Source organism: Passer domesticus, chromosome 18, assembly GCF_036417665.1.
Source record: "Passer domesticus isolate bPasDom1 chromosome 18, bPasDom1.hap1, whole genome shotgun sequence".
Lineage (NCBI taxonomy): Eukaryota > Metazoa > Chordata > Aves > Passeriformes > Passeridae > Passer > Passer domesticus.
This window is the reverse complement of record NC_087491.1, coordinates 11,151,778-11,175,295: the sequence shown is the minus strand read 5'-3', so window position 1 is coordinate 11,175,295 and position 23,518 is coordinate 11,151,778. Positions and strand designations below refer to the sequence as shown.

The following is a 23,518-nucleotide window of genomic DNA, read 5'->3' as shown; positions in this document are numbered from 1 at the left end:
TTGCACAACTTTATTTGACTTTACAAAAACCTATTTGTTGAGGTGCTATCCCAGATACCAGATGCCTGCAAAGGTTTTGGTGTCAATGGTGGGGGGGGGGTTTGCAAATTTTTTCAATTTTTTTTTTTGCAAAATGCTCTTTAAAATGGTGCATGTTGATATATTGTGCCATAATATTTCCGTATTGCAGGTTTTATTTGTGATGGAAGTGGTCAGAAAGTTGGCATAATCTAGAATACAAATGGCTAAAAGAAATTTATAAGGGAAAAAATATTTCAAAACAACAAAAAAATAATGCTGGTCCAAACACATCCACACATTGTTTGATATAACTCAAATGCTTTTTTGCTTCAGACACAAATTCAAATTCACTTTAATTTTTTTTTTTTTTTTACTAAGGACAAACGGAATCTATCTTTTTGTTTGTTGAAGTTTTTTCTACCTCTGAAAATTATTTTATTATGCAGTTGTCAGAAGGAAAGGGAGGACTGACACCGGATTGCTGTGGACATTAAAAATTTAAATCCTAAATTAAAAAATTACTAACTTTAGCAGTTCTGGTTTCCTCAGGGCGGGGCAATAATGTTTTAGTAAGGAAGGATCTGCCATTAATTATTAACTGTGAGTGAAATGTGTTGGCATTTTGCTCACCCACAGCAGAGGCTCTTTAACCCACCCTCATTAACTTCTATGCTTTGCTCTTGTCCCAGACACAATGGCTATTTTAATATATTTTATTGTTTTGCTATTTTCTGGAACGACTTTTAGCCAAGAGAAAACGTAAGTAAAAGCAAATACGGAATTTACTGGAAATGATATTTGATTGTTGTCCTCTCTTTTGGGTAAATAAATCCAGAATTTAACTAGAGCCAAGACAAAGGGCACTATCCAAATAGGATTTTAATCAGGATTTATTTAATAACCTGATTATCCTGTTTGCTCTAACACCGTGCGTGTAACTGAATTCCAAAGGGAAGTAAGAAATCTGAAAGGTTAGAAAGAAATCTGTTATTGTTTTATATTCCGTGTACAGATATGTCCTTACAGCACCAAAGATCTTCCGAGCTGGGGCCTCTGAGAAGATTGTGGTCCAAGCTTTTGGTTACGAGGAGGAATTTCCAGTCAGCATTGCCCTGAAAAGCTTCCCAGATAAGCTCCTTGTGTATTCCTCTGCTCGCATTTCCTTAACCCCAGCCAACAAATTCCAAGATGCTGTAACTTTAACAGTAAGGAATCCAGACCTTTCTTACACTCTTTTTGTTATCACATTTAGTCTTAAAAAAATATTAAGTTTCAGTACGTTTTCAGTTGTTTAAACTGGGGAGAGAAGGCTAATGCCCCGATTTTTGGTCTGAAATTAAAATTACGTTGAATAAAATCAATGTAACAACATTGAGGTTAAATATAGAATCAAATTGTTTTAGAAACTTTACCATGCTTGCATAACTTTAAAAACAGAGAGGTTCAAATCAAAGTACCAACCACAGCAGCAGCTTTGTTGTGGCCAGGATTCATCACGTGCATAAATGGAAATCTGACAATTTCTGCTGTTGTAACCTCATTACTGGGCTTTGAACTTTGCTGGTTTAGTTCTGGGCACAAATAAAATCCAAATTTTAGAATATCCATAGCTTTGTACTCCAAACCATCCTCTACCATGTAAGCAAGAATAAATCCTTGTGAGTGTTGATATTTTTATTTAATGATACTCAACCACAGGGTGGTAATTGTTTTTCAGATACTTTTTTGCATCAAAAAATACTGTAGGAAAAAAATGCATGGAATATATTTTCATAATCTTCAAAATCCTTTATTTCTCCCCCAGGTTCAACCAACAGACTTACCAAGAACAGATACTTCAGACAAGTATTTGTATTTGGAAGCTGTTTCTCCACATTTTACAAGATTTAAAAAAATTCCTGTTTCCTATGAGAATGGGTTTCTTTTTATTCATACAGACAAACCAGTTTATACTCCTGATCAGTCAGGTAAATAATGCTTATTTCTCCTGGCTGGTATTTAATTTTAAGTCTGCTGACTCTGCCAAGAAATTAGGATTTAATTATTCTTTAAGGTTTTGGTTGTGTTGCGTTGCCATCAGCTGATATTTATTTTTTTTATCAGCAGAACAATATTTTGAATTATTTGATCATATTATAAAAGTTAATAACTTCTCCCTGCTCTATTCACCCTAAATGGCTAATTTGTGGCAGAATGAGTGAAATATATTCCTGGGAGTTTGTTAAAAATGTCAGTAAATTGGTTGGTTGTTTTGATTTGGAGATTTATTGCTGTAATTCTTACAGTGAAAGTCAGAGTTTACTCTCTGAATGAAGAACTGCAGCCAGCTCGGAGAGAGACTGTCCTGACTTTTGTGGTGAGTTGTAATTCAATTTAATATGAATATTTTGTAGTTCTAATAACAAATGAAAGTAGGTGGATGGGAAATCAGTATTGCAGTCAAGGTTTAATAAAACTCTTAGATGTTTTTGCAGGTAGCCAGACATCTTTTAAAAGATTTTAAATTGACTTTGCTAGATTGGATAGAGGTTTTCAAGTCCCAGATCTGAAGTTTATCCAGAACACAAAAAAAAAAAAATCTTTAATGTCTGAGAAAAGGATTTTTGAGGGGACTTGAATAATATATGGGTTTCATACTGTTTGTTTCATTTAAGATATAAAAATAATCAGTAGCTAACATAGTTTTTAGCCTTTAACAATTGACTTGTTCTTACAGTAATTTTTTAGCTATTTTAAGCATGGCTTTCACTTGGTGGAACCAAGTAAAGTAAAGTATTTTATCAAAATTTCAGTCTGAGTTTTTCTACAAATATTTGCGTTTTTATGCTTTGAAGCTCTTAAGAAAAACACAACACATGTTATGGTCAGGCTGCCTCTGAAATCCCCTCTGAAGGATGAAGATTCCCCTTTTGATAACATTCTGTAACTGCTCACTCTGTCCTCTTATCATTTCAAGGATCCTGAAGGAGTAGAAGTGGATATTCTGGAAGAAAAAGATTTTACTGGAATAGTTTCTTTTCCTGACTTCAAGATTCCTCCTAATCCTAAGTATATTTATTTAATTTTTTTTTTTGGTGAATTATTAATATTATAATACCTTTTTATAGTGGCTGTCATGGAGTGGTTTTGCATGGTGGGCATGACTTGGAACTTGTAGATTTCTAACATTTCACACAGGGTGGAATCATGATATAAATAGGGACCTTATGGCAGAATATTCTCCCTAAAGAACAGAGAGTGGCAGGTTTTTCATGCCCAATTAAAAAAAAAAAAAACATTAATGACAATTAAAGCTTTCCACTGTAGAGATACAAACAGTGACAAGATGTGGGGATTTCATATTTCATATGTGTTTCATACAAATCAACAGCATTTTCCCAGGAACAGCAGCATTTTAAAAAAATCTCTTCAGTTCTCCTTTTAGTCTTGAGAGGGTGCTGAAGCATTGCTGAGATGGCAGAAGGATGATAGCAGGGGCTTGAGAAACTGGTTTATAACTGATTTCACTGCTTTAAAGTAAATGCCAAATAATTAATGATGTATCAAAGAGAAGCTGCTCAAAGCAGGCCTTGAACACCTGCAAAAATCTGGTGCAGAATTTTCCTGCCTAAGAAATTATTACCATTATTATCATTAATTTTCATCTTAAAAACTGTCTGATTGTTGTTATTCCATAGATATGGAATTTGGAAGATTAAAGCCAAGTACAAGAAGGATTTTGTGACCTCAGCTGTGGCAAAATTTGAAGTTAAGGAATATGGTAAGGTGTGCCCATGCTGTGAACCTGCATTTTTAGTGTTTTCAAGAGCTCAAACCCCTTGAAAAGGTCAGGATTCTCCAGTGGCTCAGCACCTGTGGCTCCATGGATGAAACACCCCCAAGTGACCTTTTTTCCACTCAATTTGCAGCAATGCCAAGCTTTTCCATCACCATCGAGCCAGAGAGTAACTTCATTAGCTCTGATAAATTTGAGAACTTCAGGATTGTTGTGAAAGCCAGGTGAGGAAATTTGCCTTGGAATCCTGAATATTTTGTATCTCATCTTCTTTTACCCAAGGAATGATTCTCTGAGTCCAGACTTCTCCTCTTTGCTTTCCTCAAGAAACTCTTTCATCAAAATAATTTCTGCTGTGTAAGAAATCTAAGTGACTCTTCTTAAAATTCTCTCAAAGTGATTATTTTTCAACAGAAGTGTTTAAAATACAGACATTTGTTTTCCATCTCTTGCCTAGGCAATTTCTCTTCTTCAAAAACAAATGCTTTGTTGCAGCCATTAAAGTAATCTTAAAAGCATTTATATTGTTTTATTCTCAGCTATTTTTCCAACAAAAAGCTTCCCAGTGCTGATGTTTTTCTTCGTTTTGGAATAATTGAAGAAAGTGAGAAAAGAATGATGCCTCAGGCAATGCATGTAACGAGGGTAAGAAGCAGCAAATCAAATTTGTGTAGAATTCACACGCATAACTCAGGACTGATCCAATCCCACTGAAGTTTTTCCATTAAATTCGGTGAGAATGGGCCTCAAGTTGTAATTTGCATCCACAGCTCCCCAGTGTGGACTTTTCCTGAGTAAGGCTGTCATCAGGGGCACAGAAATGCACTTGGAAATGAAATTCAGAGGCAGCATCTGAGACAATGGCATTTCAATCTGCTGTAATTATTCTCCTGGCCAAACTGTGTGATTAAAATTTATATGAAATAACTTCAGTGCTATCTATTACAGAATAACTGAAATCAAGTGGAGACAAGCAGATCAAAATGACACTGATTTATTCTGGGGAGTCTGTTCTACACTAATTGTCCCCTTCCCTCATTTAGTGGAGATATCTCTGTGTTATCCCCACCTCTTGCTGAGCCTGCACACAAACTTTGCAATATGTGCCATTCCTTGATTAATTTAAAATCATTTTAGGGAATAAAGAATTCTTTATTTAAACATATCCACCCTTTGATTTCCTCTGAAAACAGACAGTGAACACTAACACACTGAATCTACGTATTATTTCTAAATTATTGACTATGAAGTTATGATTTCTATTTCATTTCCAGATTGAAAATGGAGTTGCTAAGATCAATTTTAACAGTAAGACAGCAGCAAGTTCTATAGGCTTTGACAGCCTGGAAGCATTGGATGGCTCATATTTATATATTGTGGCATCAGTGTTGGAGTCTATGGGTAAGTTGCTCTTTAAATGAAGTTTTTTAACACTTCTGCAAATGTGAACAGAACTAGAAAAGAAAATTGTAAGGCTGACTTTCCTAATATCAGTCTTTCTTTAATACTCAGTTCTTCAAAAAACTTGTAAGGAAGAACAGCCCGTTCTCACTGTAGAAATAGTTAGGGATTCAACTTCTTTTTGGCTGTTTGTTCCATGGGGTGCTGTGTTTTGTCAGGTGGCCTCAGTGGAGAGGTGGAGTTCACTGGAGTCAGGTTTGCTGTCTCTCCTTACAAGCTGGGTTTGATTGCCACTCCTCTCTTTGTGAAGCCTGGACTTCCCTTCTTCATTAAGGTCAGTTCCCAGGAGCAGGGGGCTGCACATTGAACATAAACCCCATCATGCACGAGCCTGGTCATTTTCTCTCTGTACACTTTCATTTTTATTAACTTTATTATCTATTTTTTGGCTCCCTGTTGTAGAAGCAGCTGAGCAGCTTGGAGGACTCTTCCTGAAAAATGTCACCATTTTTTTGTCCTGATGAACAGGTGCAGGTAAAAGACACCATGGATGACTTTGTTGGGAATGTCCCTGTAATTGTCACTGCCAAGTCCTTAAATGAGCAAATGGATGAGACTCAGTTGATATCAGAGGGTTCAGAATCTGGGAGAAGAAAAACAAGCACCAGTGATGGAACTGCTTTGTTTGTTGTCAATATCCCACCTAACAGCAAAATGTTGGAGTTTCAAGTGAGTTAAATTGTTCCATTCCATTATTTCTTCAAGGGTGCAATTATTTCTTTGAGGGTAAGGTCTTGAGCTGGCTTCTGTTTTATTAATCCCTCTGAACAACATATTGCAGCATGATTTTAGTATTGTCATTGCTTGTTTGCTTAGGTATAATCCTGTACTCAGACTATTCAGACATTTCATTATCTTTCCAGGTGAAAACTGCAGATCCACATCTTTCAGATGAAAACCAAGCAAGCAAAAGCTATGAAGCAAAAGCTTATTCATCCCTGAGTCAGAGTTATCTCTATATTGACTGGGCTTCAAACCACAAAACTCTGGAAGTGGGGGATGTGATAAATATTAATGTATATCCACAAAGTCACTACATTGATAAAATACATCACTACAGCTATTTGGTGAGTAACAGATGTTTCTGCATAAAATATTGAATTGTAATTTATTATGGATGGTCATGGATGGAAAACCTCAGCAATCAAGAACTATCCTCAGCATAGAATATGTGCAGCTCAGGCAACTGCTTCCTTTCAGATACAATCTGTCACCTTTATGGGAAGAAAAATAACAGTCTCATGTTCAAATTTTATATTTATATGGTCTATTTTTAAAAAAATTCTTATCTGACATTGACTGGGATTGAGGACAAGTAGTGTTAGTCTCAAGAGCTGTTTCAGAAGGTGAAAGTAGATGAAGGAAAAGAGCAGAGACAGCACTTCTTTTTAGTGGAAGATATAAATTCAAATAATTATTACATGTGAAAAATAGACTGAATATAAAATCTGACTTTTTTATTCTCCATCATTTTTTTTAACTATAGATCACATCAAAAGGGAAGACGGTGAGCTTTGGAACTCAGGAGAGAATTAAGGATTTGGAATATAATCATCTAACTTTACAGATAACCCAAGAGATGGTTCCTTCAGCACGTCTCATTGTTTACTACATAGTCATGGGAGAAGGAGCTGCAGAGTTAGTGGCTGATTCAGTTTGGCTGGATGTGGAACAGAAATGTGGGAATAGCCTTGATGTGAGTAGCAAAGTAGGCACTGAAATTTGTGGGTGTGCATTTGTTTTATTGCCAGATTTTATCTTGGACTTACACACGTTTTTTAACACTAAAATTATTGTAGTAAGTATCTGCCATCAGCTGGATTGATTTCAGAACAATGTGCTTCCAAAATAACCAATCTTTGTTTTCAATTTATAGATTAAGCTGCAGTCAAGCAAAGAGACACTGAAGCCAGCAGAGGTTGTATCACTCACCATGAAAACCCAGTCCAATTCCTTTGTTGCTTTGTCATCTATTGACAAGGCAATATATGGAGTCACAGGAAGAAGGAAGAAAGTGATGGAAAAGGTGAGGTAGCAGCCAAAAAAGAAAATCAAGTTGCTCTTTGTTTCATTTCACATTCAATATCTGATATGTGTCATGCACTCAGCCAGCCTGAAATTGGGCAAAAGAGCAATTCAAGGCAGAGTAACAATTGTTTGTTTAAATCTACAATTAAAAATTATTAAAAGAACTAGTTGACAATCTTTTCAGTTCCAGTAGATGTAAATTGTGGTTTCAAAGGCAGATCTGAACTCTCTCATCAGAACTCCACAGACCTGGCCAGAAACAGGTTGCAGTGGAGAGCTCCTTGCTGAAGGAGCCATGGAGACTGTGATCTCCTTTGTTTCACAAAGAGCCCTTCCAGGCTGTGTTCTGAAGACATCCTGCTAGCATGGCACGTGTGTTCCTCCTCAGATCATGCTGCAGCTGGAGAAGAGTGACCTTGGCTGTGGGGCTGGGGGAGGACAGAACAACATTGCTGTGTTCAGGATGGCCGGGCTCACCTTCCTCACTAATGCAAATGCTGATGACTCAGAGGAAGCAGGTACATCCCTGTGGTCCCCATGGAACTGTGCATTTTCTGAAATGTTCCACTGTCGTTCTCAGTTATTATCTTGGAACTCAAGGGGATGCATATACTGATGATTTTTGAGAGGGGGGAAAATGTCTTGTGGAGCAGTTACTGTAATCAAAATGAAAATGCTTCTATGTAATTGAAACAGCACATATAAAAAGTTTCATGCATTTGGAATGTGATCTTGTGGAGTTATTTTTAAGAGGACAATGCTGTTACAAGAAAAGTTCATGTTGTGTATACTTTTTTATTTTTCTGTACAGGTGAACCTTGCAATGAATTGCTAAGAACCAAACGGTCTGACTTCAAAGAAAAGATACTCAAAGAAGGTGTCAAAGATATTTCTGTGTATATCATTATGAAAAATACCCCACATCAATTTGGAAATAAAAACTTCATCTCAAGGAAGCAAATTGTTTTATTTTTATTTCAGTGGCCAAATACCGAAACCCAGAAGCCCGGAACTGCTGCATGGCTGGAGTAAAAGCTTATCCAGTCTCTGAGACCTGCAGGGAGAGAGCTCAGAGGATTCGGAGGAACCAGAAGTGCATTTCTGCATTCGTAGATTGCTGTGAATTTGCCAACAAGCTGCGCCTGGAAGAGCCAAACAAGCTCCTGATATTGGCCAGAATGCGTGAGTATGAGAGCTCTGGGTGTCCTGCTCCTGCAGAACAGGGGGATGGAGAGGTGGTGGAACCTATTAACCCCTCCCTGGTACCTGTCTGGGTTCTTCCAGCAGAATTTGACCAGTCTCCCAAAGCTTTGGTTGTATATCCCTGAGGAGGGGCAGGAGAGCAGTTCTTTATTGTGTTCAGCTCCCTGTTCTGTTCACCCACGTTTAGAACAAGCAGAACAGCAATCAGAGACTATTAAGAGTAAACTTGAATGCCAAATATGAATCCTTTGCCCAGGCCCAAGACAGCCTGGGTAACACCTCAGGAAAGATCTGTGGGAGTGCCAAATTCCTTGTCTTCCATTATCTCCCTATAATTGCTTGTTAACAAGGTGATCTGTCAGGATATTGGACAGGTATTCACGTGTGTGAATGGATGAGGTGGGATGAGCACAGATTTTTGACTGAGGGTATTTTTTGATACCTTTCTCTTGTATCAGGGTTTTTTACTTGCTTTATTTACATTCTTCAGATTTTGAGGCTCTCTTGGAACTGGATGAGGCACAAGTTCGGAGCTACTTCCCTGAAAGCTGGTTATGGGAAGTTCACCAAGTTTCTCCAAGGTACTGCTTTTCTCAAATCTACTTTATAAAAAGGAAATGGTGAAACTGAGGTAAGCTGGGTAACTTAGTTGTACCTGAGACGTGTGCTGAAATGGAGTCGTATCCAAACAAGCTATTCCTGCCATGTTCCTCTCCATGCTCCATGTGCTGTGTGGTGCCCAGATTGTTGAGCCACTTTTCCTTTCACTTTGGACTTTGCTAAGTACCAGCTTCTGTGAAATCTGCTAAAACCAAGTTTATTCAAACCAAAATCCAGAATTCCTGTTTCCTGGCTAAGAACGTCTCTCTTAGAGTGCTGCTGGTGATGAGCTGTGCTGTTAACAGATGGTGGTTGGTAATGGATAAATGTAAAAACATTTTTAACACAGGGCCAAGACTCTGTCTGTCACCTTGCCCGATTCACTGACCACCTGGGAAGTACAAGGTGTTGGCATCTCAGATAAAGGTAGGTCCTGCAACCCAGCTAGTTTGGAGCTGAAGAATCAGGGACCTTTGTAGACCCTCTCAATGAGTTGGACACTTGTGTTCTAAAATGTTCATTTTCTGGTTGAGAGACAGGGAAAGAAAACAAAAATATGTATTTTAGGGAAGGTAAATCACTTCATGTCATGTTGTGTCAGTAGCTGGGAAAGCAAAGCCTGTCTTGTGTGTGACAGTGGCTCATAGAGAGTAAGAAGAAGAAAAATATTGAGTAACTCTTCCCTGGACAACTTTACATTCTCTTGCTACCTGGAGCTCAGGAACTTGAGATTTTCCAAAAGACTTGGTAATCCAAGCAGAGAATTTCTTTGGGAAGAAGAAACCCAAAGAACCTGGTATGTCAGCTGGGGTGTGAGGAGTGGTGAGGGCAGCTTGGATCAGGAAGCAAAAACCTGGGAGCTTTTAAAAAGCTTGAACTTGTTCAAAGTACACACTGAAAAATCATAAATCATCGCTAAAGTATGTCAAGACCTTTTCAAACTTGTTTATCAGAAGGGTGGATAACACACTCTGCTTTCATGTTTTTAATTCTCTCAGGTATTTGTGTTGCTGCCCCTTTGGAAATCCAGGTTGTGAAGGATATCTTCCTGAGCATTTTTGTTCCTTATTCCGTGGTACGAGGGGAGCAAATCGAGTTAAAAGGATCCGTTTATAACCATAAAGCCTCTGCAATTAAGGTAATTTGTGTTAATGAGTCCTGTGGAAGGACTGACATAATAAACTAAAAAAGCATTTTTCCTGGGAGTATCCAGGATAAAAAGATCCTTGGGTGGGATTTCTTCAGTCCTTAAGCCAGAAACAGAGAAGTAGCATTAGAGTAACAGAATGCTCAGTACAGGATTTGATATTTCTCTGGTGTCATACCTGCCATGGAAATGAAACATTAAAATCTCTCCACCTTTCAGTTCTGTGTTCAAATAGCAGCTGGAAATGGAATCTGTACCTTTGGAGATTCTGCCAGTGCGGGGTTGAGGATGCAGAGCTGTAAAATGAAGAATCTGGCTGCTGGTTCTTCCTCAGCAGTCACATTCCGGATCCTCCCGCTGGAACTGGGTCTTCACACTGTCAATTTTACACTGCTCACCCCCAGGAACAGTGAAATTGTGGTTAAAACTTTACGTGTCGTGGTAAGGAAAAAAATCTACTTATTTTTTTAGCATTTTTGAATTTCAAATTAGGATCAACTGAGTCAATACAGAAATTTTGCTCTATTTTAATATCACACAATGTTCTTGAATTCACTGAGGTGTGTGCAGTGGAAAAAGGAATGGCTGAATATTTGAGTACACTCATTTTTAAACCTTGATTATAAGAACTGAAAGATTACATGTATTAGAAAATAGATTAGAACTTTATAAGCAAAGGAGAGTACTTGATCCTAAGTTGTTTGGTTTGGATTTTCACTGAAACACGATTTTTTCCTTTCCTAAGGTTTAACCTTAATATTTTGTTAAAATTTCTCAAGAATTGTGTGCAACAGTTAGGTCAAACTCGACTACAGAAAAAGAAGGCAAAAATACTGTGGGTTTAACCTGTTGTTTCAGCTGATATATTTGATTAAACAAAAATGTTTCCATTTTCTACCTCTTTCCTCATGATGATCCCAGCCAGAAGGCATTAAGAAAGAACTCCATGCAGGTTTCACTTTGGATCCACAGGGTGTTTATGGTAAGAAAATTGATGATGTGCCTTTGTGTTATTTTTTCCTGGTCTTGATTCTTGATAATCAAATTTTTCATAATGTGAAAAACTTGGAGTTGCTCCTTCCTGAGATATTGTAAATATGGCCTTTCCCAAGGATTTCCTGCCTTGGCTTAAGGGAACTTGGATTAATTTCTTAAGGGAATCTTCAGATGTACCTTTTAGTGTGACATGAATGTCAGCTTTCCTCAGCTTTATTAGTGGGAACAGAATATGTTCTCATTTAACCAAAGAAACCACAACGTTTAGGTCCAGGTCAGATTTTTTGGTAACAAAAGAAAGATAAAGAGTTTTCACCTGCTCTTTTTTAAATCTTGATGTTGATTGCCTGTGCATTTGGGAATATTTCTGGTTTTCAAGTTTTGGTTGCTGAATTCCCAGCTGTAACTTTCAATCTGTCAATTACAGCTGAATCATCTGTTGATTTAGATTGTGCAGTATTTTATAGATATAAATGTATCTTCCATTTCAGGTTCAATCAAGAGACGACAAGAATTTCGATACAAAGTCCCACTAAATCTGGTCCCTAAAACACAAATTGACAGAAGTGTCAGTGTAAAAGGTAAATAGAAACTTTCAGTGCACTTCATATGTGCCTTTCCTCCTATTTTGTATTAAATTAATCTGATGTATTCTTTTTCTTTTGAGAGAAGGCTCTGCAAGTCCCCTTTAGTGCAGAAATTTAAACACTTCCCAAAGATTGGCTGCTCATAGATTCTGCCCTCGGATTCGCTTTCACGACCTGTTGTTTCAATCAGTTTTGGGGCTTTTCCTTGCACAGGACATCTTCTGGGTGAAGTGATTGCCACAGTGCTGAACCCCAAGGGCCTGCAGATGCTGAGCAGCCTGCCCAGGGGCAGTGCAGAGGCTGAGCTGATGAGCATTGCCCCAGTGTTCTACGTGTTCCGCTACTTGGAGGAGTTGGATAATTGGCATTTACTTGGTCCAGAGACCCTGAGCTCCAGGACTCAGATGAGGAGGAAGATGAAAGAAGGTAGAAAAATCTGCTGCTTCTCTTGCTTCAGGGTTGTAGATGTCCTTTGCTGAGTGAGAAGGGTGATACATCTGCAAATATGATCGCCATAACTTTCCTTGTGCCTGGTGTGTCCCTCAGGAATTGTGAGCATCTCGTCCTTCAGGAATGCTGACTGCTCCTACAGCATGTGGAAGAATGGGCAAGCTAGCACATGGTGAGCTGAATGGTTTGGGCTGGAAAAAGCCTTATTTCATATTTCAGTAAGACAAGAGTGTGATGGTAGATTTCAGCAGTGCTTACAACTCTGATTAACACCTTTTGATTCCTTGCCTTCCCTTGCCAAACCTTTTCTTCGTGTCCATAATTCACACCACACCAACCAAGATGGCTTTGGGATGTAATGAGTTCTTACCATGAAACATGGGAATTGATCCTGGTTTAAAATTATTTCAGTAGTTACTGCCCATTTGTTAAGTTGAATTTAAAATTAAGCATCATTATTATCCCTTTGAACCACGGGAGTGTTCAGGATACAGAATCCTAAGCAGTTTAAATTTGTGTGTGCCCTCTGCAGTACCTGCCACTCTAAACAAGCAGGATCTCTTTGCTTCCCTTGGCAGGTTGACAGCTTTTGCTTTAAGGATTCTTGGACAAGTGAACCAATACATTGATCTTGATCAAATGTCTATTTGTGATTCCCTTCTGTGGCTGATTGACAACTGTCAGATGTCAGATGGGTCATTCAATGAATTCTCAAACTACCAACCAGTGAAACTGCAGGTATGAAACCCAAACCTTTTCTGTGCTTAGGCAGTAAAAGCTGAAGGCACCAGGAGATAAAGTGTTTCATAGTTTAGGCTGTATTTCATCAAAACACCCATTGAAGAGCAACTTTTCTCTTTATTCTAAATTCAATTAAGCCAAGCACAGTCTTGCAGACCTTTCTGTTGTCTCACAAAAAGTAGCTGCTTGCCACTTCTTAATAGTCAGATAGAGAATGTTTAGGTTCATTTCATGATCTAATAGTCCTGGCTCATGGATAACTTCATATATCTTGGTTTCTTTTTTACAAATAAGCTATTACCTTCCAAAGAGTCAATGTATTTTCAGGTTTAACTAAACTGATAGTTTTTACATGAATTTCTATTTGTTTCCACAACTTAATATTGAGAAGTTCTATTTATTTAAATGAACATTTATTTATACTTCATTATTTGTAATATTTGGTTTTTGTAGGGTACATTACCTCGGGAAGCTAAAGAAAAGTCTTTGTATCTCACAGCATTTTCTATTATTGGAATTGACAAGTCAATGAAAATATGTCCTACTCAGGTAAAGATTATTTTTATTTCTGCCAGCGGGCATGTTCTGGGCTTCTAATTTCTTCCCTTTTCTTTAACTTTTTTTTTTTTAAGTCAAGAGTTTTTTTCAGTTTGACAGATTTATTTGCTTTGTTAGTCTTTGTCTTTCAAAGCCAGCAAATAACAACAAGGAACTTCTGGATTCATTATAAGCTATTGTAGAAGACATTCTCTAGACATTCTCTATCTGTGTAATCCTGCCAGAGAAGCTGTGTTCCTTTAGGGTCAGAGTGATGGCTGTGAGCCGTAAGCTGTCCATGTTTTCAGAAAATCCACGATGCCAGGAGCAGAGCAGGGCATTATTTGGTGCAGCACGTGCAGCTGGCCCAGAGCCCCTTCACCATGGCCATCACTGCCTACGCGCTGGCCCTGCTGGACCCCAACCAGAGCGCGGCACGGGCCGCCTTCTCTGCCCTGAAGAGAGAGGCCTTTGTCACAGGTACTGCTCCATCCCCAGTGCCCTAGAGAGAGAGGCTTTGTCACAGGTACTGCTCCATCCCCAGTGCCCCAAAGAGAGGCCTTTGTCACAGGTACTGCTCCATCCCCAGTGCCCTGCACAGAGAGGCTTTGTCACAGGTACTGCTCCATCCCCAGTGCCCTGCACAGAGAGGCTTTGTCACAGGTACTGCTCCATCCCCACTGCCCCAAAGAGAGGCTTTGTCACAGGTACTGCTCCATCCCACTGCCCCAGAGAGAGGCTTTGTCACAGGTACTGCTCCATCCCCAGTGCCCCAAAGAGAGGCCTTTGTCACAGGTACTGCTCCATCCCCAGTGCCCCAAAGAGAGAGGCTTTGTCACAGGTACTGCTCCATCCCCAGTGCCCTGCACAGAGAGGCTTTGTCACAGGTACTGCTCCATCCCCAGTGCCCCAAAGAGAGAGAGGCTTTGTCACAGGTACTGCTCCATCCCCAGTGCCCCAAAGAGAGAGAGGCTTTGTCACAGGTATTGCTCTATCCTTAGTGCCCCAGAGAGAGGCTTTGTCACAGGTACTGCTCCATCCCACTGCCCAGAGAGAGGCTTTGTCACAGGTACTGCTCCATCCCCACTGCCCCAAAGAGAGGCTTTGTCACAGGTACTGCTCCATCCCCAGTGCCCCAAAGAGAGAGAGGCTTTGTCACAGGTACTGCTCCATCCTTAGTGCCCTGCACAGAGAGGCTTTGTCACAGGTACTGCTCCATCCCACTGCCCCAGAGAGAGGCTTTGTCACAGGTACTGCTCCATCCCCAGTGCCCCAAAGAGAGGATTTGTCACAGGTACTGCTCCATCCCCAGTGCCCCAAAGAGAGAGAGGCTTTGTCACAGGTATTGCTCCATCCTTAGTGCCCCAGAGAGAGGCTTTGTCACAGGTACTGCTCCATCCTTAGTGCCCCAGAGAGAGGCTTTGTCACAGGTACTGCTCCATCCTTAGTGCCCCAGAGAGAGGCTTTGTCACAGGTACTGCTCCATCCCTAGTGCCCTGCACAGAGAGGCTTTGTCACAGGTACTGCTCCATCCCCACTGCCCCAGAGAGAGGCTTTGTCACAGGTACTGCTCCATCCCCAGTCCCCTGCACAGAGAGGCTTTGTCACAGGTACTGCTCCATCCCCAGTCCCCTGCACAGAGAGGATTTGTCACAGGTACTGCTCCATCCCCAGTGCCCCAGAGAGAGGCCTTTGTCACAGGTACTGCTCCATCCCACTGCCCCAGAGAGAGGCTTTGTCACAGGTACTGCTCCATCCCCAGTGCCCCAGAGAGAGGCCTTTGTCACAGGTACTGCTCCATCCCCAGTGCCCCAAAGAGAGAGAGGCTTTGTCACAGGTACTGCTCCATCCCACTGCCCCAGAGAGAGGCTTTGTCACAGGTACTGCTCCATCCCCAGTGCCCCAGAGAGAGGCCTTTGTCACAGGTACTGCTCCATCCCCAGTGCCCCAAAGAGAGAGAGGCTTTGTCACAGGTACTGCTCCATCCCCACTGCCCCAAAGAGAGGCTTTGTCACAGGTACTGCTCCATCCCCAGTGCCCCAAAGAGAGAGAGGCTTTGTCACAGGTACTGCTCCATCCTTAGTGCCCCAGAGAGAGGCTTTGTCACAGGTACTGCTCCATCCCCAGTCCCCTGCACAGAGAGGCTTTGTCACAGGTACTGCTCCATCCCCAGTCCCCTGCACAGAGAGGATTTGTCACAGGTACTGCTCCATCCCCAGTGCCCCAGAGAGAGGCCTTTGTCACAGGTACTGCTCCATCCCCAGTGCCCCAAAGAGAGAGAGGCTTTGTCACAGGTACTGCTCCATCCCACTGCCCCAGAGAGAGGCTTTGTCACAGGTACTGCTCCATCCCCAGTCCCCTGCACAGAGAGGCCTTTGTCACAGGTACTGCTCCATCCCCAGTGCCCCAAAGAGAGAGAGGCTTTGTCACAGGTACTGCTCCATCCCCAGTGCCCTGCACAGAGAGGCTTTGTCACAGGTACTGCTCCATCCCCAGTGCCCTGCACAGAGAGGCTTTGTCACAGGTACTGCTCCATCCCCACTGCCCCAAAGAGAGGCTTTGTCACAGGTACTGCTCCATCCCCACTGCCCCAAAGAGAGGCTTTGTCACAGGTACTGCTCCATCCTTAGTGCCCTGCACAGAGAGGCTTTGTCACAGGTACTGCTCCATCCCCAGTGCCCCAGAGAGAGGCTTTGTCACAGGTACTGCTCCATCCCCAGTGCCCTGCACAGAGAGGCTTTGTCACAGGTACTGCTCCATCCCCAGTGCCCCAAAGAGAGGCTTTGTCACAGGTACTGCTCCATCCCCAGTGCCCTGCACAGAGAGGCTTTGTCACAGGTACTGCTCCATCCCCAGTGCCCCAAAGAGAGGCTTTGTCACAGGTACTGCTCCATCCCCAGTGCCCTGCACAGAGAGGCTTTGTCACAGGTACTGCTCCATCCCCAGTGCCCTGCACAGAGAGGCTTTGTCACAGGTACTGCTCCATCCCCACTGCTCCTGGCCAGCCCTGTCCCCCTCAGCACCACATCTGTACCCAGCACTTTGCAAACATCAGGTTTTAGTGTAGGACAGGTGGGTTTCCATGCCTGATAGGTGCAGAGTGAGCTCCTGCCCATCTCCTGGCCCTGGGTGGGCAGTGCCTCACCTGGTGCAGCAGAGCTGCTGCTGGGCTTGCCCCTGAACCCTTTTCTCCTCCTGCAGGTGACCCACCCATCTACAGGTTTTGGAAAGATGCTTTCAAAGCAGAAGACCAGCCCACGCCCAGCTCTGTCACTGCAGAAATGGTTGAAACCACAGCCTATGCCTTGCTCACCACTTTGCTCAGAGGGGATGGAAACTATGCCAAGCCCATCATCAAATGGCTCTCTGAAGAGCAGAGATATGGAGGAGGATTTTATTCAACTCAGGTGTGCTTTTACATATTTTGTCCTCATTCTTCAAGCAGCAAAACCTGAAAGATGTTTTTCCATCCCTGGACATTCCAGGATGGAGCTTGGAGCAACCTGGTCTGGTGGGAGGTGTCCCTGGAGTGAGAGGGGCTTTAAGGTCCCTTCCAACCCAAACCATTCCATGGCTCTGTGATATCAGCATTTGAAGAGGATAATTCAATTAAATGACCACACTGCCAACATCAGAGTCCCGTGATGGGTCTCTAGGAAATCTGACTTATTTTCATTAAAATAAACTGAAGTTTTATGAATAGAATCTCTGGAGTTAATTCTTTATTGGTTTCTGACAGGACACTATTAATGCCCTTGAGGCCCTGACTGAATATTCCCTTCTTGTCAAACGGCTGCATTTGGACATGGATGTTAAAGTGTCCTACAAGAATGGTGGAGCCCTGAACTTATTTAAACTGACAGAAGACAATTTCGTGGGAAGAACTGTGACAGTGAGTGAATAATATTGCTTTAAAAAGGGGAAGCAGAATTCTTAGCATCTTGATAAATTTAATATATTTGAATATTAATTTAAATTTAATATTTCTGCAGAATCTGTTAGAAATGCAAGCAAGACAAGCAGAACAGCTGACCTGAATTGTTGCTAATTGTTGCTAATCTTTATTATTAATGTGCAACCTCTTGTTCCTCACCAATTCCTTAGGCACCTTTGCAAGATGATCTGTATGTAAGCACTGGCAGCAGCACTGGCATAGCTACAGTAAATGTAAGTATGCAGGTTTTTTAAATGGAATTTCTTTTTTCTTAATATGCTGTGCTTTTGCTCAAGAACTCCCCATTTCTTTCTATGCTGATAATTTATTGGCTCTGCTTTGCTGGTATTTTTATATTACCAATAAACCAGACTTGTTTCTGTTCTTCCCAGTGTGAGTTTTTACAGTTTTATGCCAGTTTTGAGGATTGTTTAATGCTGCTTCTGTTTTGTCTGATTTATTTGTGTGTGTGCAGGTGAGGACAGTGTATAACACCATTGGTACTTCTGAAGAGTCCTGTAACTTTGAACTGAAGATTGTTCCTAAGAAGGATGATGGTAAAGGGTTAATATAATTTTTAGTGTTGCTACTGAGATCAGTGCAAGGGAGGGAGGGGAAAAAATCCTGGTTTTTTTGTGATTAGTTTTTTTATTAAGAAATAAATAAATTCTGCCACTTTCTAAATGCAAAACTGGAAAAGAAATTGCTAAAAGCTTTTTATAAATGACTACCTTTTTGTAATAGAGTTAATATTTATATCTGTTAGGTTCATTTTTAGCATTTATAGAAGCGGTTTTACAGGTGGGGGAGTGAGAAGAAAGAAATAAGATGGGGAGTGGGAGAGGTTACAGTTCTACAAAGCATTGAGGGTTCTAGACCAATTACAACAGAGGACAGAACCAAATTCTGAGTTTAAACAATACAAACACACACTAAACTACATTAAACCTTAAAGCTGTCATTTCACCTGAATTACCGAGGAGCTAAATGTCATTTATTTGTGGCTAGATAATGAATTCCTATAAAAACAGCCACCAAAACAATGTAAAGAATTACCTTCCAACTGTGAAAATGCTTTGTGAGAGTTTTGGGCTGCTGCTTCTGGAGAGTTCTGAGATTCTTTGTGTCCACTTGCCATGAACAGGTCGCATAAAAGAAGAGGGGGAGCCCCTGGGGCGCCTGGAGGCCTGTGCAAAGTGAGTGAGTGAGTGAGGGGCTTTTATTGATAATTCCATCAGCTCTCCTGATCCTCTCTGTCTGATTCTTCACTGTTATGTACATGTGTGAGCTGGATTAGAGCCAGGGGTCGTGATCTCTGTGGGAAGGAGTGTTCAGGTTGTGTTTGGGCTCTCCTGCAACACAAGCGTTAAAAGCTTCCTCACGTGTGGTATTGGCAGAAATCTGCATGGATTCATCTGGACCATTTTGCCTCATTGTGAGTCTACTGGGGCCTAAATGTTGACAGAATGTTCCTCAGGTTTTTCTGGGATCGCATTCAAACGGGTCTGTTTAATTTCAGTTATAATTAATTAATAGTGGCTCTAATCTAATTCAGGTACAGGCCCAGTGCCAGGGAGCCCCGGTCAGGCTCTGCTCACGCTGTGATGGACATAGGGCTGGTCAGTGGCGTGGAGGCCAATCCTGAGGATTTATCTACTGCAAGTATTCAAGAATGGATTTTCCCTTGCTGGCTTTATATGGCAGAGCTGTAATATTTACTGTTCTTCATCTTTTTCTGTGCCCTGCAGCTTGCCAGTGGAGTTGATCAGCTGATAGCAGATTATGAGATAAAAGATGGGCATGTTCTCCTGCAGATAGACTCTGTATGTTACCCCTTCCCTGACTGTAAGCACTGCTTTTACTCTTTGGAATCATTTTGCCTCCTTTAGAGCTCCTTAATTCTTGTGTCTCTCAAACAGGTGCCAGCTCACAAGTTCCTGTGTGTGGGCTTCAGGATCAGTGAGCTTTTCCGGGTTGGAATGCTGAACCCTGCCACCTTCACTGTGTATGAATATCATGCACCAGGTATGTGTTCCAGCTCTTCACATCCTTGTTTGCCTTTTAGCTCTGTATTCCTCCCAAAGAATTACATTTTCCTGTCTTTAACAGATTTTTTATTCCATTTTATTTGAAGGTCAGGTGACTTTTGCCTTGCCAAGTTTCAATGTTGACGCCTTAGACTTTCATTTTCTACATGTGTTTTTTATTTCTTTCTGCGTCTTCTAGACAAAAGATGCACCATCCTTTATAACCCCTATGGAAATGAAAAACTGGTGAGATTGTGTGAAGGAGATGAATGCAAATGCATGGAAGGTAAGCTTTATCTGAAGATGTTTTTTTATTTTATTTTGTGGGAGAATGCAGTGTAGTGCTTTGAACTGAACATAAGGGAAAAGTCCTCATAAGAACACAGCTGTTTATCCTCCAAATTTTACATTAAAAATAAATTTAAAGCTGTGTGCAGTGTGATCATGGAAGTCTGACAGGATTAAGTCTGGTGTTCGAGGGCATTATTTTGTATTTTAAATATTCACTGTTCCAGCATGCAACCCCATATTTATGGTGTTGCTCATTAATTTTCCCATGCAGGATGATGGAAATGCATTTTTTCTTTGGGGACATGTGCTGGCATTCTCTCACCTCTGCCTTTCCCTTTCTCCTCTAGCTGAGTGTGGCAAAGTCCAGGAGAGACTGGGCCGGTCGGTGACTGCTGAGAGCAGGAGAGAGGCTGCCTGCCACGGGGACACTGCCTATGGTAATGGGGCTCTCACTGCTCTTCCCTGCTCTCAAATGCCTGTTTGCTCTGCTGCTGCTGCTGCTGCACAACATCTTGTTCAAATTATAGCTGTAGTGGTTAGAAACTCAGTGTGGTTGCCAGTGGCATAATGTAGAGAAAGGTGAGTTCTACCCCAGCTTCCCTCAGATTTGGTGTGGGAAGGGCTTCCAGTGCTTTCTGCCCCTATAACCACTGCATTCCCAGAAATCAGGGTTGCAAAGGGACACAAAATTCTCCCTCTGAGCATCTCTAAGACACTCAGGGTGCATGGCAGGAGCAAGGAATAACCAGGTTCTGCTTTGTGTCGTTCTGCAGTTTATAAAGTGAACATCTTGTCTCGCAGTGAGGAGGGGTTTTTTGTGAAGTATTCTGCAAATCTTCTGGACCTCTATAAAAGGGGTGAGTTCCATGTTTCTGCTCCTGGGAGAAAGGAGTTGGAACGCTCTTGGGCACTCACTGTCTTACCTGTTGTTCATAGGGCCTGTGGAACTGAAGCTGATGTTCACTCCTTTGTCCTCTGAGTTTAAGCATCCCATATTTCCTTAATATTACTATAATATAAAATTGTTTAATGTGCACAAGGCTTATTTACCATTCAGATTAAACTGAAAAATCTTTTACAAGAGACATGCTTTTTATAATTAAATTTCCCTGTTATAGAACAGTGGCAAAGAGATCCCTTGGCTGTGCAGTACTGTAGAACATTTTAGTGTTTTCTATCTAATATATGAATTACTGGAAATTCTTTCTGTGTAATTGTCCAATTCTTGATTGTTTTTTCCTTCTTTTTTTTACTTCAGGGCAGGCTTTTGCTCAAAAAAATAATGAAATAACCTTTGTTAAAAAGAAGACTTGCACAGAAGTTGAATTGAACCCAGGAGAGCAGTATTTGATCATGGGAAAAGAAGCCTTGAAGATAAGCATTGGTTACAGCTTCAAGTAAGTCATTTACCACCAGGATGTGCTGAGATTTAATCTTAAAGTGTTTGTATGTAATAACTCTTGTGAGGCACAGAATTATTTCATTTTGAAAGTATTCAACAGCAGTCACATCTGATACCAGTGTGGTATCAGATCTGCCACTCACAGCAGGATTATGAGCACAGAGCCAGCACTGCCATATTGTAATATTTTTTCTGTTTGACATTTTCCTTCCCAAATCTTAGCAGCAAAGGATAATTTTCTCTTGTCTTCTTAGATTCCAGTACCCTTTGGACTCCAGCACTTGGATTGAGTGGTGGCCTTCAAATACAGCCTGTACCTCCTGTCAGGAGTTTCTGAACACAATGGATGATTTTGCTGAAGATCTCCTCATCAGTGGCTGTTAATTCACTTGGACAGTTTTTAAATTAAAAATCCAGATCAAATCCCATTGAAAAGAAGAAAAATCCTCACCTATTTATTAATTCTTTTTGACTGAACACTCATTAATAGTTATCAAGCAATGTTATTACAGCAGAGTAATGCTCAAATATGATTTTTAAGCTTGGATGAGAGAATAACACAGAATGGTGCAAAGCCATTTGAAGTCAAAAGAATTGGACTGAGTGCAAAAACAAACATGAAAAGCACAGTCTTGTCACTAAACCCAAGTCTTATCAGAACATAAATATGTGCAGCCACTTTGTAAGCTCTCTGGGAAAGAAACTTCATTCCTTAGCTTTTCCTTTTGTACTCCTTTTTTGAATTCCTGCATTTCTATTCCTGACAGTAACTGATGCTGGTTTTATGCTCTGCTTTCTTGTTTAAAAAAAATCTTCAATTATATGTGTGCCTTTATTATTTATGCTTTAAGACACAGTCAACTGAATCAACATCTGTAACTTAGGTGGATTAAAACAAATGTTACTTTGCATCTGATGACTGAATTTGACAGTTAAAAATCTTGCCTTGCCTCCAGGAAAGTGGCAGATGAAAGGCCAATTTTCCTGCTCACAGCTCCTGGCACAAATCACCTTGGTTCCCAGTAAAACTGAGAAGAGAATTTGATACAAAGTACAGTTGCACACGTTTTTATTTGTATTGAGGAGTTGCCCAAAAGCAGCACGTCCAAGAACTTTAAAATTACTGTTTTCCCTCTCTCTTAGGAATATCTAGGTCCAGAACATTTAAGATGTGGAAAGAAGATATTCAGAGATGATGCAATTTTTAATTTTGGCTCTGTGAGTATTTGACTTTTTTTTTAATCCTCCAACTTTCTAAGAAGCACAAGAAGCTCACACTGTGTCCAGTAATAACTGGATATAAATTCAAACTGCAGGGAGCAGTACATGGAAATGCTCAGTGGGGCTGTCTAGACAGGCCACCTGTAAACATTCCTGCTTCTGAACTGTGTATTGTGAGACCTAATTATCTCTTTAAATGACAAGGAGCATGTCTTGTTTTCACAGGTGACTTGTGACATTTAAGTTCTACTGATTTTTAGTGAGCCAGACTGCAAAAAAAGCCTCCTGAAGACCAGTTATTTAAAAATAGCACATGAAAATGCTGCTCTTAAATATCAAATTGCAGTCACTAGTTTTTTAAAAAAATCTTTAATCTTATTTGTTATCTCTGTTTCTATTCAGAATTAACAATCCAGTGTATCACTGAGATCAGTAAGATACTTCAAATGCATGCATTTAAAAGGGAACATTTGTAGAGATAATTAGCCATGTGCAGGATGGAGGTGTGTACAGATCCCAGGGTCAGGAAGATTTCCCTTCCCCACGTGGCTTGGCTTGACTTTCACAGCAAAACCACGTGGGGGAAAGGTATATCTGTGTCTCCATCTGCTTCCACGTGCAAAGGATGTTGTCAGGTTTCTGCAGGACAAGAGAAGATGGAGGTGACATGGGAGTGATTTTAGAGCTCAGTGCCAACCTTGGTGCCTCATGGTCAGAGAGTTCTGAGGCACCAAACAGGATTAATCCCAGCAAACATGGAAATTCTTGGAATAATCACTGCTTAGGTGACTCATCTGTATTATGAAATGGAAATTATTTTAAAGCACATTCTGTCCTTCCAAGCTTGCTGTGGATTCTGGACACCAGAGCTTTTCTCTCTGAATTGTACACAGTGTTTTTCTGTTCCTTGCTTGTTTATGTCTGTGATGTGCAAGTCTCCAAATGTTCCAGCCTTTGAATCCCCAGCCAAGAGCTGTAGTGCTTCCAGAAGAGCTCGAATTTCCCTGCCCCACTGCTGCAGGGCTCCCAAAGGCCAGGCAGTGCCAGGTGACTGCTCTGCCTCCCTGCTGGTGGAGTGGCCTCAGAGCTGAGTGCTC

The 23,518-nt window shown here is 41.0% G+C and overlaps 1 protein-coding gene across 1 annotated transcript; it reads left to right on the top strand.

Moving 5' to 3' along the window:
• The first annotated feature begins 715 nt into the window (after window positions 1-715).
• Window positions 716-22,230, top strand: C5 (complement C5). Its single transcript, XM_064393874.1, has 41 exons — window positions 716-780; window positions 1,034-1,226; window positions 1,826-1,988; window positions 2,307-2,377; window positions 2,978-3,069; window positions 3,699-3,781; window positions 3,930-4,020; window positions 4,336-4,441; window positions 5,071-5,197; window positions 5,416-5,531; window positions 5,726-5,926; window positions 6,121-6,324; window positions 6,744-6,953; window positions 7,134-7,283; window positions 7,674-7,803; window positions 8,097-8,162; window positions 8,267-8,467; window positions 8,979-9,069; window positions 9,438-9,514; window positions 10,087-10,226; window positions 10,455-10,676; window positions 11,157-11,217; window positions 11,723-11,812; window positions 12,032-12,244; window positions 12,365-12,440; window positions 12,847-13,006; window positions 13,463-13,558; window positions 13,855-14,026; window positions 16,748-16,953; window positions 17,286-17,438; window positions 17,651-17,713; window positions 17,956-18,037; window positions 18,625-18,676; window positions 19,036-19,138; window positions 19,229-19,303; window positions 19,400-19,505; window positions 19,707-19,793; window positions 20,146-20,235; window positions 20,572-20,655; window positions 21,057-21,195; window positions 21,455-22,230. Exons 1-41 carry the CDS (start codon window positions 716-718, stop codon window positions 21,582-21,584), a joined length of 5,037 nt encoding a protein of 1,678 aa, XP_064249944.1. The 3' UTR covers window positions 21,585-22,230.
• Window positions 22,231-23,518: the final 1,288 nt, after the last annotated feature.

Excerpts from the sequence above, each read along its gene's own strand:
- C5 (XM_064393874.1), top strand. The coding sequence starts at position 716 with ATGGCTATTTTAATATATTTTATTGTTTTGCTATTTTCTGGAACGACT. Across the intron at positions 5,532-5,725 it reads GACTTCCCTTCTTCATTAAG|GTGCAGGTAAAAGACACCAT; the intron begins GTCAGTTCCCAG and ends CCTGATGAACAG. Across the intron at positions 13,007-13,462 it reads ACCAACCAGTGAAACTGCAG|GGTACATTACCTCGGGAAGC; the intron begins GTATGAAACCCA and ends TGGTTTTTGTAG.